The 17,668-nt window shown below is 32.8% G+C and overlaps 1 protein-coding gene across 4 annotated transcripts; it reads right to left on the bottom strand.

Annotated features, from left to right (window-relative positions):
- Positions 1 to 10,309: 10,309 nt before the first annotated feature.
- Positions 10,310 to 17,358, bottom strand: LOC113872033 (S-adenosylmethionine carrier 1, chloroplastic/mitochondrial). 4 transcript variants are annotated; one of them, XM_027509205.1, is made up of 14 exons: positions 17,234 to 17,357; positions 17,026 to 17,101; positions 16,380 to 16,481; positions 15,748 to 15,830; positions 15,221 to 15,297; positions 14,970 to 15,017; positions 13,586 to 13,676; positions 13,048 to 13,101; positions 12,863 to 12,958; positions 12,664 to 12,753; positions 12,274 to 12,325; positions 11,133 to 11,194; positions 10,881 to 10,961; positions 10,341 to 10,746 (listed from the first exon to the last, which is right to left on the bottom strand). In XM_027509205.1, the coding sequence occupies exons 2-14, from the start codon at positions 17,078 to 17,080 to the stop codon at positions 10,606 to 10,608; spliced, it is 1,032 nt and encodes a 343-aa protein (XP_027365006.1). In that variant the 5' UTR covers positions 17,081 to 17,101; positions 17,234 to 17,357; the 3' UTR covers positions 10,341 to 10,605. The 4 variants fall into 4 exon arrangements, with proteins under 4 accessions (XP_027365007.1, XP_027365006.1, XP_027365008.1 ...); XM_027509206.1 differs by lacking the exon at positions 14,970 to 15,017 and having other exon boundaries at positions 10,310 to 10,746; positions 17,234 to 17,358; XM_027509207.1 differs by lacking the exon at positions 14,970 to 15,017 and having other exon boundaries at positions 10,498 to 10,746; positions 16,380 to 16,427; positions 17,234 to 17,267.
- Positions 17,359 to 17,668: the final 310 nt, after the last annotated feature.

The following is a 17,668-nucleotide window of genomic DNA, read 5'->3' on the forward strand; positions in this document are numbered from 1 at the left end:
CACAACAGGATATTACGTAATTGCAGTGTTTTAGGTGCATTTTGTGTTGCCTTTTAAATAAATTCATTGCACTGATAAATGAAACTTCAATTTTTAGTAGAAAACGTCAAGTATCTAAAATACTGTGTTTAAACTTTATCTTCCACAAATATATATACGTATCATTAAGTGAAGTCATTTAAATTTAGGTAATAATTTTTTATTTATTCATGTTCATGAGGTGTAGCCTTGGACAGCTTTAGCTTTTCAATAAAATGTTATTGGTTTGTTAATATTATTAAAAAATTATCATATTTTTTTATATTAATTTGATTGCGAGAAGTAATTTCTACCATGCAAGAAACTTTTTTTCTAACTCAAGTGCCTTCTCTTTTTATGTTTTTTTAGTGTAAATGGAGTTAAGTCAACGGTAGTGTAGACTTTTTTTTAAAGTAAAATCGATACATATTAGTTTAAAGTAAATTTGACAGCATTAATTCAAATTTTAATTCGAATACTGGACATTTTTTAAAGTAAAATCGATACATATCAGTTTACTTTCGTTATACATTGAGAATATTAATACATTTTATTTAAGCATTAATGATATCCTTTATATTGGAGAAATAATTTTTGAAAAGTGAATATTAATTAGATTTTATTTTAACAATAAATAAACTAATTAAGTTAAATTGGAATATTTTTTTCATCAATATTAAACTAACCATCCCAACAATTGTTGGCTTGAGATTAAATTAGGGGTGAAAAAAATGTTCTTTCCAATTTATTTTAATTATTTTTGTGCCTCTAAAAAATCTCAATGCCAGAAAAAATGACTAAAATAAAACTTTATATTAAAATAATTTAAAAATATAAAATTAAAGGGATTAAAAGATTCAAATTTCATCAAATTTAAAACACAATTATATCCAAACCAATTACAAGTTAGTTTTGATTGAAACAAAATTTATACACCAATTAGCTCTTTCAATTGTCAAGCCCAAGCTTAAATACAAAAAAGAATCTTTAATAAAAAAAACAATTAGCTTCACTTTAAAAAAATAATTTTTGATAATCTAATTGTCGAATTATATCTATATATTATTTTAATTGTGTTAAAATTTATTAAAATTAAACTATATGAATATTGTACAAGTATTAAAAAATTTTGAATTAACATAAAATTTTACCAACATAAATATATATGATTAAATCTTTTAACAGTTAAATTTAAAATTAAATTATTTAATAAAAAGTTATTAAAAAAATGAATAAGAGAATGTACAACTTACACCATTATAACCCGAAGTAGATCAAGGAAATTTAAAGAAGACTGAAAAGAAAGTAGACAATAGCAGGACTATAACTGATGGGTTATCTGGTATCAGAGCATGATGGGGAAGTAGGAATATAACTATTGATTATTTGTAACTGTATTTCTCTGGATCTGGACTTTAAATTCTCTTTATGAAATTTCTGTAATCATGGTATATAGGCTAGACAGTTGACAGGCCCTTCGGGTGAGACTTGTAATGGTCGTCCATGTTTATAACAATACCACGAACTAATGATTTTGAAATATTGCTTTTGTATAGATCTTTGTCTATGAAAATCTTTTACTGGAAGTACAGCAGTTCTTAGTTCTTTTGAATAGGGCTGTAGTAGTAAGTCCCGTGTGGTTAAAGGGCAGTAAGGTTAATTTTACGATGCTGTATTCAAAAGAAGCCAAGAACATAAGAAGCTGATGGCTATGGTAAAAGAATTTCAAAATTTGTTAAAAAAAAAAAAAGTCCACAAATAACCAGATCTAGTTAAAAAAGTTATAAATAATTAACAGATATATTGTTACGGAACCAAATGAGGGTGATGAACCAGAAGTCAATTTTATGATGTCTCGTTTGTTGCGATCTTTCTCCTGCATTTCTTTTCGTTCTGGTTCTAGTTCCTCCTCCTCCTCTCCAACCAAAACTAATCCCTTTAATGATCAGGAGAAACAGTCTCCTGAGATTACACCCAAACATAACATCTTTGACGAAAAAGTTCGCTTCGAAGAGATCAACCAAAGCATAAATGACTGGACCATTCCAGAAATCCATCAGGACACATTATATATTCCTGAAGAACATTCCAAGAAAAACAGTTTTGATTACATAATTAAGAATGTTGAAAATAATATTCCTTTAGGAAAAGATCTAGGAGAAGAATTTCATCTCCTGTCCAAATCTTCCATCAATGAGCACAAGCGTAAATACAAATACCTCCACATAGGATGTGTACAGGTAGCCATTAAACCTCTCATAGACATAGGAATAAATACTGCTATCCTCATGTGTCTTAGAGATGCTCGTCATAATGACTTCAACGACTCCGTTATAGGTACTGTTGAAACCAGTCTTGGCCAAGGACCAATTTATTTCAATTGTTTTCCCAACAAAACTGTGAGTCTTCTAGATGACCATATCCTTGACTCTCTATTCCTCAATATTTGCTTTCATGGGTTAAACATGAAAGAGAGATCTATTCCCGCAGCTCTAATCTATAGGATTCAGTACAAAGCCATGAACTCTTATGCCTCTAGAGTCCTTCTCAAACCTCAACGTGGTGAGACTACTTTGTTTATCACTAATATGACAAATGCTAACGTCTCTTTTCCTAGGATCATCAAATGGGATGAAGTTTCCCTTCTTGAAAAGTGGGTCTTGGACAAGGTTTCGCCTTGTGTCCCTAGGCCTGCTCCTCAAATCGAAAATATTTCTGAGGACAATTTTGAGAAAGTTGAAATAACTTTTGATAGGAGAAACTCCTTCTCTTCTAGAGTCGATGCTTATAGTGGTCGTTCTAGTTTTGCCTCTGCTAGGAGGTCTTTCTCTTACAGGTCTTAATCTTCTAGGTCTGAAATCCCTAAATCTATTAATCATGATTCTTCCATAAACCTTCAAGGGTTACATACTTCTTCTAGGATCCCTAGAAATGTTTACCAAACTTCTGAAAGACCTGCCTCCCACAACTCAGTACCAATTACCTAATCTGAAAGACAAAAGCGGTAACCCTATTACTGCTACTCCTTTTAAATCTAAGAACCCTGACGAGTCTATCACTCCTAATGATATCCAAGGCCTTATGGAACAGGTTAATTACACCAATAAGTACCTTCAGGTTCTAGGAGAAAAAATCACTGTTAATCTTGTCAAACCTAAAGTTGAAGAAATGGTTTCTTCATCCTCTTAACCTCAATTAGAGAAACCTCTGTTCAAACCTTTCAAGATTAGTACCAAAGCTAAGCAGAAAATTTTAGAACTCAGGCAAAAAGAAAAAACCAGAGTGAATGAGGACAATCAAAATGAGTTACTTAGTAAGATTACTAGTCTTCTCACTTCTGTTCCCGACACTCCTCAAAATACTGAAAAGTCTAGTGCCAAACTTAGAACTAGATCTCTTACCAAAACTGTCAATGTCATTTTGAAGACTGATTCAGAACAATATTCTAAAACAGATTCTGTCTTAACTATCAATCCTATCAACAATTGAAAAAATTCTTCCAAACTTTATTATAATAGAGCCACCGCTCCTGATCTTATTTTAGAAGAAAAACAAGACTTCATTCAAAGTTTTAATTCTAATGATATTTATATTTGGAATATTGATGGTTTGTCTGAATATAATATCATTGCCAAATTCTAAAATATGTCGGTTGTCGCCATGGGTTGTTTTACTAATCAAAATATGCCTGAAGACACCATTGTTTATATTCTAGTTACAGGATTTACTGGACAATTCAAAGGATGGTGGGACAATTATCTCGCTGAAACTGATAGAGAAAACATCATCTCTGCAGTAAAAATTGATGACAAGGGAAAAACCATTGTCAGTGATAATGAACGTCTTCCTGATGCAGTATATACTTTATTATATACTATATCTCAACATTTTCTTGGAGACCCTTCTCTTTGGAGAGAAAGATCAGGTGAACTCATTTCAAACCTCAGGTGTGATTCCTTAAAACATTTCAAATGGTATAAAGATACCTTTATGTCTAGGGGTTTTAACTAGAGAAGATTGCAACCAAGCCTATTGGAAAGAAAAATATCTGGACGGGCTTCCTAAAGCTTTCAGAGATCTTATTAGAAGCAAACTCCGAAATCAATCTCCAACTGGAGAAATCAATTATGACAGTTATGACTATGGTAAGCTTACTGTCATTATTATCTATAATGGTATCAAGGTTTGTCAAAAGGATAAATTACAAAAGCATCTTGCTAAAGAAAAGGCCTTAGGCAAGAAAGAATTAGGATCCTTCTGCAAGCAATTTGGTCTTCCATCTTACTCCACCAAGAAGAAGAAACAGACCCCCAAGAAAGAGGCTGTTGAAACTTATAAGAAACCTTACAGACGTAAGTACAATAGGAAACCTCCTTCCAAAAAGCAAGGGGAAAATATCATCCCCACCAACATTCCTAAGAAACCCAGGACAGGTATAACCTGTTAAAACTGTGGTAAACCCGGCCATATCAGTAAATACTGTACGTTGAAAAAGAAAATCAGCAGCCTTAACCTAGAACCTTCTATAGAAAACCAAATTAACAATCTTCTTATTGAATCCTCTGATGAAGATTCTGTCAAAGAATCAGATAAGGATGTCAACCAAATCCAAAATGATGATCAAATTTCTTCTTCTGATAGTGATGACACTCCAGAAATCAATGTTTTGACAAAATAACAAGATCTTCTTTTTGAAGCAATAAGCTCCATTTCTGATCTTCAAGAAAGAAAAGAATTTCTAAATAAATTCAAGGAAATTTTAGAAACTAAACCCAAGTCTAAAGAATATTTTACTACAAACAAATTTGATATTACGAGTCAAAAGATTAGAAAAGAATTCTAATATTAAACCAACCACTATTCGGGATCTTCAGATTGAGACCAACAATTTCAAGAAAGAGATCAGAGAGATCAGAGAGATCAAAGAACAACAACAAATTCATCAAGTTATTCTTTCCCAGTTATATGATAAATCTGACATTGAGAAAGAAGAACTTCCTAAAAATAATGATTTTATAAAGGTCGATTCTGAAAATCTGGAGGAAATCTTTATGTGTTTGATCAACAAGGTCAAAATTCAAAAATTTTACATTAATATCAGAATCATTATTAATGATTTTGTTCTTGACACTTTCGCCTTTTTTGACACAGGTGCTGATTCAAATTGTATTTTAGAAGGTTTAATCCCTATAAAGTACTTTGAAAAAACTTCTGAAAAACTCAGCACTGCTAGTAGTTCGAAACTCAAAATTAATTATAAGCTTTCCAAAGCTTATCATTTAGGAAAACGAATAACTTTCAAATTTTCAAGTAAACCATTTACAAAATATATCAATTCTATTCAAAATAAAATCAATCAAATTAATTTTCTGAAAAAAAAAGTTTCTTTTGCTAACATTGAAAGACAATTACAAAATCCTTAATTTCAGAAGAAGATTCAATCCCTTTTAGAAAATATCCAATCTTCTATATGTTCTCACTTGCCTAGCGCATTCTGGAATAGGAAGAAACATATTGTTAGTCTTCCTTATGAATCAGGGTTCAAGGATAGCCAAATACCCACCAAAGCTAGGCCTATCCAAATGAATGAAGAACTCCTCCAATATTGTCAGAAAGAGATCAAAGATCTCTTAGACAAAAATCTTATTAGAAAAAGCAAGAGTCCTTGGTCTTGTTCTGCTTTTTATGTTAATAAACCCGCAGAAATAGAAAGAGGTACTCCAGGTTAGTTATCAACTACAAACCTCTTAACCAAGCTCTCCAGTGGATTAGGCATCCTATTCCCAATAAGAAAGACCTTCTTAACAGATTAAACTCTGCTAAGATCTTTTCAAAATTTGACATGAAATCTGGATTTTGGCAAATCCAAATTTGTGAAAACGATAGGTACAAAAGTGCCTTCACTGTCCTCTTTGGGCATTACGAATGGAATGTTATGTCTTTCGGCCTAAAAAATGCCCCTTCTGAATTTCAAAAAATTATGAATGACATTTTCAATCCTTATTCAAAATTTGTCATTGTCTATATTGATGATGTCTTAATCTTTTCCCATTCTATTGATCAGCATTTTAAACACATAAATATTTTTATCAATGTTATCAAACAAAATGGTCTTGCTGTCTCCAAGTCCAAAACAAATCTTTTCCAAACCAATATTAGATTCATTGGTCATAATATTCATCAAGGAACCATAATTCCTATCAGCAGATCTATTGAATTTGCTGATAAATTTTCTGATAGAATCCTAGATAAAACCCAATGACAAAGGTTTTTGGAATGTCTCAATTATGTAGGTGACTTTATTCCGCAGCTCAACAATATTATTAAGCCTTTACATGATAGGCTTAAAAAAAATCCTTCCTCTTGGACTGATGTTCATACCAATGTCGTCAAAGAAATAAAAAATAGAGTCAGAAAAATAAATTATCTCTATCTTCCTATTCCTCAAGCTTTCAAAATTGTTAAAACTGATGCCTCTGACATAGGTTATGGTGGCATTCTCAAACAGAGAATCGAGTCTCATGAGCATATCATTGCATACACTTCAAAACATTGAAATTCCGCACAACATAATTACTCAACTGTTAAAAAAGAAGTTTTAGCAATTATTTTATGCGTATCAAAATTTCAATCAGATTTACTAAACTAAAAATTTCTTATTAAAGTAGATTGCAAGTCTGTTAAACAAATTTTACAAAAAGATGTTAAAAATCTTGCCTCGAAACAAATTTTTGCAAGATGGCAAGCAATTTTAAGTGTTTTTTATTTTGATATTGAATATCTCAAAGGCACCTCCAATTCCCTTCCTGACTACTTTACCCGTGAATTTTTACGGGATAAATAGAATGCCTAAAAAGGCAGCAATCCCTTCTAGGGGAGAAACAACCAGAGGTGGTAGAGTTAGGCTCGCCCTAACTCTAAACAAAACAAAATCAAAGTCTGTCACTACAGACTCTTATTCCAATTCTTCGGGGTCTTCTACTCCGACTGGGTCATCCACCCAGAAAGCCATCCAGATTGTAGAGTCATCTACTCAGCAATCTGTGATTCCTAAAAAAGACTCATCCAACAAGGTTGATTCTTCCCAATCAAAAAGTGTTAAACAAACCAAAGCAGACTATGCTTTCCCTTTCAACACTCTTCTAGCCATACAACAAGGTAGCCTAAACGGCCTACCAAAGAAATCTTAGGCAGACATTGCCTCTGATGAAGACATGGAAATAGATTTAGCAAACCTAAACACTATTATTCAATCCTTCAGTTAATCACAAAAGACAATAAGCCTCCCTGATAAAACAGAGAAAGCTATTAGCCTTCAAAAGGGTAAATCCTCAAATACCAGTCATTACATGGCAAAAGGAAAATTTTCCACTGCCATCCAAATGGAACCCGAATTTTGGGACAAAAACCCATACAAAGCTATCACCAAAGCATTTTCTCCTGGTTTTTATTTCAGACCATATGCCTTGAATAAAACCAGACAATTCTATGAGTTCATCTTAATAGATTCAGACTCTGTCTCTATTAAACATTACAAGGACAAAAAAGATTCATCAATAATCACTCATTCAACAATACAGATATTAAAGATTCTGTCACCAAAGAATTTTGGAAAAGATCCAAATGCATTCAAAAAGTTCTCCCAACCTTTTGATCCGGTAGGATATAATTACTGAGACTACATTGATGCCTGATCAAGGACTTTTTGGTTCCAGAATAAGCTCAATCGACACTCTTGGTTGATCTATTTCAAGAAAAACCAAAATTACAATTTTCCTAATTGGTTCCTACAATGGTGAGACTTCTTTGGACCTTTAGAAGCAATCCTTCCATCACCTATAAAAGAAAATTTTAAATATTTAAAACTATATATGCTCCCAGCAGGATTGGTGCAGATCTTAAATATTTCTCTGCATTTGCTATGGCCTTGGTATTCTCATGGCAGTACAGGTATAGCAAGATAGAAGATGATATTCTACCCATGATTCACAAACATGCTTTTGTGAAATAGTGGAACCAATTCAATGCAGAACATGCCGGACCATAAGAAGTTAATGAATTTTTTGGAAATAATCCAAAACTTTTGAAGCTCGCGGATCCAGCAACTTTTTAATTTCTGAATCAGAAAGCAAAAATTGCTGTCTTCCTATCAGGATGTGATTCTAAAGATAAAATGAAGAAAAACTTAAAAGAAGTTCTTCTTCTTCTAAATCAAGATGAGGTGGAATCTTCTACCAAACAAGAGTCTAATTCCAACAAAGAAGACGGCTTTTATCAAAATGAAGATGATTGTTTCGGAATAGACATACAAGAATTATGACCTATTCTGTAGAAACAGTTCCAGTTACAAACCAGAACTATACAAACAGTGTTTTAAATTTTCTTTATAAGGAGGCCTCGACCATATTATGAGGTACCCTTTCATTAAGCAATATTAGAGAGAGAAACTAGTGAGAAGTGCTTTGAGAATATTTCTTGTAAGCTTTTCTCCAAGTTTTTAATAAAAGTTTGTTGTTTCTTGTTATTTTTCTCTTCTCCCTCTTAGCCGGCTCTGATACCAGATATCCCGAAGTGGATCAAAAGAGGACTGAAAGGAAAGTAGACAGTAGCATGACTACTAAATGAAATACAGAATGTAAAGTACAGAAATTAAAGTAGTAAATTTAAAACATAAGAAACTAGAACGACGATAGAACTGACATAGATCTAGCAGAGAAAACTAGAACGACCACTATAAGCATCGACTAGAAGAGAAAGAGTTTCTCTTATCAAAAGTTATTTCAACTTTCCCAGAATTGTCCTGAGAAATATTTTCAATTTGAGGAGCAGGCCTAGGGACACAAGGCGAAACCTTGTCCAAGACCCACTTTTCAGGAAGAGAAACTTCATCCCATTTGATGATCCTATGAAAAGAGATGTTAGCATTTGTCATATCAGTGATAAACAAAGTAGTCTCACCACGTTGGGGTTTGAGAAGGACTTTAGAGGCATAAGAGTTCATGGCTTTGTACTGAATCCTATAGATTAGAGCTGCGGAAATAGATCTCTCTTTCATATTTAACTCATGAAAGCAAATATTGAGGAACAGAGAGTCAAGAATATGGTCATCTAGAAGATTCATAGTTTTGTTGGAAAAACAATTGAGATAAATTGGTCCTTGGCCAAGACTGGTTTCAACAGTACCTATAATGGAGTCGTTGAAGTCATTATGGCGAGCATTTTTAAGACACATGAGGATAGCAGTATCTATTCCTATGTCTATGAGAGGTTTAATGGCTACCTGTACACATCCTATGTGGAGGTATTTGTATTTATGCTTGTGCTCATTGATGGAAGATTTGGACAGGAGATGAAATTCTTCTCCTAGATCTTTTCCTAAAGGAATATTATTTTCAACAATCTTAATGTAATCAAAACTGTTTTTCTTGGAATGTTCTTCAGGAACATATAATGTGTCCTGAGGGATTTCTAGAATGGTCCAGTTATTTATGCTTTGGTTGATTTCTTCGAAGCGAACTTCTTCGTCGAAGAGGTTATGTTTAGGTGTAATCTCAGGAGACTGTTTCTCCTGATCATTAAAGAGATTAGTTTTGGTTGGAGAGGAGGAGGAGGAGGAGGAGAAGGAACTAGAACCAGAACGAAAAGAAATGCGGGAGAAAGATCGCAACAGACGAGACATCATAAAATTGACTTCTGGTTCATCACCCTCATTTGGTTCCGTAACAATATATCTGTTAATTATTTATAACTTTTTCAACTAGATCTGGTTATTTGTGGACTTTTTTTTTTTTTTTCAAATTTTGAAATTCTTTTACCATAGCCACCAGCTTCTTATGTTCTTGGCTTCTTTTGAATACAACATCTGTCAAATTAGCCTTACTGCCCTTTAACCACACGGGACTTACTACTACAGCCCTATTCAAAAAAACTAAAAATTGTTGTACTTCCAGTAAATGATTTTCATAAACAAAGATCTATACAAAATAAAGAGGGAGAAGAATTTTAACTGTACAAAATAAAGGATTTTCATTGACATCAAGTATAAATCTTTTTAGACTTACACCAAATTTTAATTGTACAAATAGATAACTGTAAAGCAATAAAATACAAGTACGTAAAAAAGTAATTTTTTAACCATTAGATTATTGATTTGTACGGTTAAAATTTAGTGTAAAATATTTTAGACTTACACCTGATATTAATGGATCCTATATATATATATATATATATATACAAAAAAAAACAAGGAACACCAAAGAGAGACGGGATACTTTTCAGATTACCTAGAGAGAAAATAAATAACGCAATTTTTGTTTATTCATCAAAGAATCAAGGAATCCTAATCCCAATTCATATTAATGTCATGCTTTCAAAACTCATACATAAAATCATTTTAGCAGTTGGACAAAGGGAAATAACCGGATAAAGGCACTAAAGGATAAGGAGAAGGGAAAATAATCAGACACAACTACAATCTTGCTCTCAAGCTTAAAATTGAAAATTGAGGAAATAGTATACTGCATTTAAGTAAATATTGCATTTGGAAAAGGGCACTGAAGAAGACTAAAAAAAAAGTTGGTACAAAAACTAAGAATCTTTACTTTCTTCTGAGTATGAGTGCTGAGCTAGTGTAGGACGCCTCTCAGCAAGAAAACGTTTTGTACTCTCAAGGACGCCAAAGAATATTGAACCACCTATGCCAATCCATAGTACTCTGGGCCCAATACCCTGAAGTAAATATAAGATTACAATTTATAAGCAGCAAAATAGATTTCTTGCCACATGCCTGTATCCTTCATCTGATCATGCCTACTTTACTACCTAAGCTACAACGTATGGCCGAAAAAATAGAAAACCCATACCTTCAAAAAGGCCCCAGGTCCTTCGTCCTTAATAATGGTTTGAACACAGTTTACGATTCCCTTATATTGGTTTGCAGATCCCTTGAGAAGGAAAATAGAAACTTTGTGAATGGCTTCATAATTGACACTGAATGTTCCCAATCATTTGCTTGTAATTACCCATATACAGAAGGTATTACATTCACATGTATATGGAGATAGATGGCTATCTAGTAAAAACAAGATAAGAAAAGAAACAAGATTATATCTTACCTGAACCATCAACCTTGTCTTGATGACATCGAGGGGGGTAGTTATAGCCCCAGTTAGTGCACCTACACAAAACATGGCAGTTAATAACATCTTAACACAAATCTAGTTGGATTAGCATGATACTTAACAAATCAAACACAGAGAACCAAAATACAGCAATTTATACCTCCAATAATTCTTATAACCCATAGCACATTTACCCTCCTCTCTCTCAAAAATTATAAATTAAAAATGGAAAATAAGAGAAGCAACAAATGTTTTTGTTTAAGCATATGTTAGGTTAGGTTACAGGCACCCATGTCTAAGATTCAGTTTTGTCAACCCAATCATGCACCTAAAATTCAAATAAGAGGCTTAATACCAAATTACACAAGATTCAGTTTTATTTTTCTATTACCTACTAATTTCTCCACTGTGTGACAAACCCAAGAGTTCTATGAAGATATATGAATTGGACATAGCAGATAATTGACTTTCGTCTCACTGACACAAAATTCCACTCAAGCACTCATCCTATTATGTTTGTGCCCACTTCATTCTGTGAGACAGATAAATGGCGTTTCTGAGTCACTGAAGACTACTACACAAGTTGAGTTTCAAGATCCTACAGTAGCAAGAAGAAACGCATACCAATGTCATGCAAGAGGTATATTATAATACAATTTATATTCATTATCTTCATTTGTTCTTTATAGCATTCATCAGGATCATGAATAAGCAATGCAATACTTTGGCATAAAAGCATCATGAAGATCAGGAAACCAAAAGAAAGAAGATTCAGGTGCTCTCCACAAGCCCCCTTTTTTGTTCATCTTTAATTGATCAGCCAAGTATCAGATAGGGAAGGAATGCAATAGTGTCAAATTGCAAAGAAATCTAGTTTGACAAAATTAACAAAATATATGGTACTAATTATAAACAGTAAAGCTATCTGTGTCAAATAACCACACATCTGACAAGATTAACGTGTATAGTGAGGATAAAAGAATGGCTTTAAATCCCTCATGCAAAAAGCCTCTTGGCTTGAAGCACAATTAAAGTATAAGTCCATCATCTGGAAATGAAACTTAATATGTGTATCGACATATTACTTCATATGTGTTGCATATATAAAAATATGCCTATAATGTCACTTGTTTACCTGCAAAAGCACCAATAATAGCATTTTCTGGATCATTCAAATTTCTTCGTGCCTAGAAAAAGGAATGCAAGTCACATCATCAATCGTTAAATGAAATAGAGGAGCAAACAGCAGCAGAGACAAAACAATTAGATATGAGAGAAAACTGGCACGAGGTAATCCCATAATTAGGGAAAGAATAATACAAAATTAGCAAGGTTTTCTATCCTCACTGGCCTAATTAGGTACAACATAATAAAGGAAATAATTACAACATAATTAAGGAAACAATCTCAGCCTATAATCTTAACAAATCTTAATATAATCTCAAGTTCTTAACACGATAAACAAAAATTCATAAACAATATAATTGTCTCTAAAACACATAAAGATAGAACCTGAGGAATTTACCGCAAGCATATAGCCTATTCGAATCTGCTCATAGATGCAAAACTGAATAGCATCAAAGGGCAAATCCCGCAACAAAAAAGATCTATACCCCTGTGATTTCAAAGATAAATATCAAAGAAACATTTTAACATATCATTGCAGAGATGAGGTGTATAATTTATCACAAGAATTTAAAAGGAAGATATAGTGAACTTCATACAGCATAAAATCCTTTAAAGCCTTCATTAGATGCAATAAAGCGAACAGCACCAGAAGCTGAAGTAAACTGCCCGGTTTGCATTCGTTGCTTGATAACCTGAGGAACATTTAAAAATATGAAGTTGTCCAGGGAAACACTTTTCAATCATGGAAATATCATTTTTATAATTAAGAGAATTTATATACCTCTGTTGGAACACGAATCAGTGAAGCAGCAATGCCTCCTATGGCACCTGCAGTCTAATGAAATTAAGAAACACTGAAATATTTTTATCTCATAAAAATGATAAAATATTATATAAAGAAAAGTATGTGCTAGCAATAAAAGAATGATAAAATAGACAAAGCATCAACTCCAGTACATGCCTAATAAATGCAGAAGGCTTCAAACAAAGGACCATAATTGGCCAAAATTCATACTTGAAAGCGAAAACAGTAATTCACTTATATTTTCATTTTGGAGAAAGGATTTACATTTTTTCTCTTACTCATATGGAGAAATACAATGCTAGAATATAAGAGCAGAGTTAGTTAGGAAATATCAACTAACCTGCAACAACTGCAGGGAAAATAAAGGAGAAAAATAAGGGATAAAAAACTGGAACTTAATTCTGATCTGAATTGGATATTTTAGATCTTATTCTAATTATAACTAATCTTAACTTTTCTAACAAGCATTTACACCAATATCTTCAGATCAATGTTTATATAAGTAGTATATTACCAAATGAGCAAAAGCACTCAGACTTTCAGGAAATATCCTCAGCAATTTCTGCTTTATGGGTTCATAAACTCCAACAAATAGAGCAGATGCCCTGGAAATTTAAAACCAACGAAACGGTGTTCAAGAAAGAATCTAGATATGGTCCATGAATTCATATCTTAATAAGCATGAAATGAAAATTCATGAAAATCACTTAAATAAAATTGCTAATAAAAAAACTCTCTTTGACTTTAAATATTCATATCAATAAATAAATAGTTGCTTTTAATGATACTACTCTTGCAAACAAAATCCTAGATAAGGAGAGGGTAAAAAAAGTAATAGTTGTTAAGTGTTAAGTGAAGCTCAACCACCCCTTGGTAAAAAGGGTATGAAACTTGATTCAAACAACCATATATTGCCAAATGAACATACGATGTGAGAAGTATGAACACTGATAACAGCAATTAAAATATTTAACAAATGAAGTGCTATGGGGCTAAACCGGTTACGGAACTTCAAAATACAAGTTTAAGGATACTCCAAGGAGTACAAAGGGTTCACAGTCTGTTCCAGAACTCTACGATACATGTTTCTTTATAGGTAAGATAGAACCATAAAAACAAGGGATGGCCTTGTGCTATAAAGCTCCAGCAATGCACATTTACCAGAGCAGAAATTAATCAAACTTTGAAAACACTTTTGCTTCTTTTTTACTTCATAATTTTCAATTAAAAGCCAACTTCATCTTATTATATGAGGTATAAATGCAAATAATGCCAACCTGCTGGACACCTAATGCACCAGCAAGGTAGCAGGATGCAGCAAAAGAGATCAATAAACACGAGGCACAAGAAATGTGGTGGTTAGTCCTTTTGCCTATGTCCACTACAGAAAATTCCAGAGAATAAAAAGGGCTAGGCTTAGAGAACTTTAAGCACACCCCCCAAATGCACATACTTGTATTGCCTATTTAAGAGTGAAAGAATACCTTACTCAACAAACTTAATATCCAGTCTTGCAAGAACCTATCAATCTCTGATTATAAAGGCAAGTATATACCAGATGATTTACATCATAAACAAAACAAGCCCTCTGCTTATTTAAAAAAAAATTGGGAAAATTGAGTAGAGACACATTTTACTATATTTGACTCCATGTATCTACAAAGACTCCCTATTCAATACATACTGCCAGTCACCTACAATCCTACAAAAAAGGGGGAAAATACTGAATGCCAGCCAGAAGAATTACAATCCCTAAGCTACCTCTCTTCACAGGAGGCAAACATCTTTAAACTAACCAAATAAATCTTCTTTCCTCATCATATGCACTTTGTAAGAATATGTTATTTTTCAAATATCTTTGCTACTGAACCAGGAACGAGATAGATAGAAACACTGACAACATGATTATGCAGTTACAATTTGCTTGCTTTTCTTCAAGAAAGAACCTTCATGCAAAATGTCAGTGTCTTGAGTTAGATCACTGAGCAGAAATTCAATAAATCATCATCAATGGAAAAAAATTTATATGCCCTAAGTGTGCTAACAATTTTCTGAGTCTTCTCCAAGATGATTGTATTTTTCAAAATTTCTAATTAACTTTAGAAAACCTAGAATGTTTGAAACATCATGCTATCCATGAGATTCTCACGGTAAGACACCAGCAAGGTTCCCTGCCAATCCAGAATAAAGGCCTTTTAATATTAGTTTTTCTCCTCCACGAGCAGCCTAGGAAAAAAAAAAAACATCATCAGAACATTTTATGTCTAGTCAATAATTGGGTGGTCAGTGGTCACAAATTAAAAGTGCCACACAGAGCACATATAAAAATTTCTTACCCAAATTTAACATATTGCACAAGTTATTCAAATTCAGAAAAGTTCATCATATTATGTAAATCAACTAACCAAGCATTCCATACATATATTATGTTGACACCTGACAATTGGATATTGTTAATTGCTATGAGACCGATTGCATGAAAAATTTTTACAGTTTTTCCTATTTCCTAATGTTGTAAAAATAAAATTTTACAGTATTTGTGTCAAGAATTACACCTAGCTGGCAGTGATGCAAAGCCTCAACACTTGCCATGACAATTCCAGCATCAAACAGTAATCACTATTAAACACAGTAAAGCACAACCCTCAATGAATTTGTTTTGGCATAAAAACCTGCCTGCAGACGTGTTTTTATAGTGTCAATTGGGTATAGAGCTGTCTCAACAACAACTCCAGCTGTACCTCCGGCAATAACACCCTCTGCAAATTCCATCTGGCTCATCAGAAAGATTGAAATGCAATAAACTCGTCAAGATTATAGTATTGTCTACCAACTTATCAAGAAAGTAAAACACTATTTAGAAGGGGAAAAAATTCCCAGTAATTCATTTCATATATGAGGAGTTGAGGGACGGAAACTTAGTGTTGATCAGCAATCTAATTAAAGAGAACCTAGTATGTATTAACTAATATGATCTTTTGACACACGCTGAAGAAAAAATATTCATTAATAATGCTCTGTCTCATAAAGAAAAGAAAAAGGAGTATTTCATCAATGCAGATAAAATAATTTCTGTACTTCTGGTATATATCAGATGTGCTTTGCGAAGAATTCAACATGTACCATGAATACCTAATTGCTAATGCAGACAGTGTATATTATATGTTTTGTGTCCAAATCCAGACGAACTACTTAAACAAACTAAATTGACAGTACAATACCAACTAAAATCATATCTTGCTACAATGGAACAACAATGCTGAAAACTTCTTCAGTAGGAACAACACCAAAGAAGAGCTTATACTTACCAAATAAAGTGCGTAAAAAGTCAAATGGCCTTTCCTCTCCCATGCTAACTGATGCAAAAGAATTGCTCAGGAGTGAGTTCTGTTTTCGCTTTGTATGAGCATCTGTGAAACCAAATAATATGCTAAAATGAGACACAAGTAGCGCAAACCAGCAGCAAACAGAGTGGTAAAATAATGCATGTATATGAAATTCTCACGCTTCACCACATTTGATCCTTCTCCTAAATCATTCACTAAAATAAAAAAATATGTCAACCATTAACAAGTTTAGTTTACAAGTAAAAATGATATTCCCTTTTCACTGACCATCAATAAAATGGTAAAATCAGTTTTTTTTTTCCTTATTCTCAGCTTAGTAATTAAATTTTAAAAATATTAAAACTCAATCACGTCAACCCTACAATTCGAAAAATTTTACATTCTCTTCCCCAATTCAGCATACCAAAAAATACACTTAAAAAGAAATTATCACACCGATCACAAGTAATAGGCAATCACGAGTTGAACCTCGACACATGCCCTAACCCTAAGTAGAAAAATGTGACAAACTTCGCATTTATAAACTTTCATATAAATATATAATTCCAATAACCCGTGTCTTCAATTCACATACACAAAACGTTCAAAAAGAAAACGAGTCACCTACTTGGTAATGAAATGGCAGAGTCTTCAACCATAACAGAAAGTGTAAATGGACCCATCGAGGCCCAACGACTCCACCCCTTGCCAAATAACAAACTAACTGAATAAGTCACTGTTTAACAAACAAAACGCCAATTCTTTAAACAGCGAAAAAATGAAAACGACAACAACAGCCATTTTCATGGTATTTTGAAGCGAGAGGGAATGTTTACCGTAGAAGCGAGAAGTGTTATAGAGCTGATACAGAGGAAGTGAAGGGGTGAGAGGAGTGGATAAAAGGAGAAGTTTGCAGAAACAAGTTATCTTTTCTTATTTTCGTAAACGGAAACGTACCATCCGTTAATTCCTGATGTATGGTCATTTTATACAATTTTCTGTGTTTGTTTTGATTATTTTGTTTGATTTTCTTATATTTACAAACTTTTGTATAAAAAAAATTATCCATCGCTAAAACATACGAAAGATAACATTTCTATTAATAAACTTTACATTAACATTTTCTCAAAATTGATTAATTGAATTGATTGAGATGGATAAATGTGTCAATATTAATAATAGAAAGTTTTGATTAAGTTGATTCAACTTCTGATAAATTATAGTGAATTTATATATATATATATATATATATATATATATATATATATATA

This window comes from Abrus precatorius, unplaced genomic scaffold (genome assembly GCF_003935025.1).
Source record: "Abrus precatorius isolate BTA unplaced genomic scaffold, Abrus_2018 Scaffold7, whole genome shotgun sequence".
In the NCBI taxonomy this organism is placed as follows: domain Eukaryota; kingdom Viridiplantae; phylum Streptophyta; class Magnoliopsida; order Fabales; family Fabaceae; genus Abrus; species Abrus precatorius.

Excerpts from the sequence above, each read along its gene's own strand:
- LOC113872033 (XM_027509205.1), bottom strand. The coding sequence starts at position 17,080 with ATGGGTCCATTTACACTTTCTGTTATGGTTGAAGACTCTGCCATTTCA. Across the intron at positions 12,754-12,862 it reads GCTTTAAAGGATTTTATGCT|GGGTATAGATCTTTTTTGTT; the intron begins GTATGAAGTTCA and ends TTGAAATCACAG. Across the intron at positions 12,326-12,663 it reads GAATAGGCTATATGCTTGCG|GCACGAAGAAATTTGAATGA; the intron begins GTAAATTCCTCA and ends TCCTTTTTCTAG.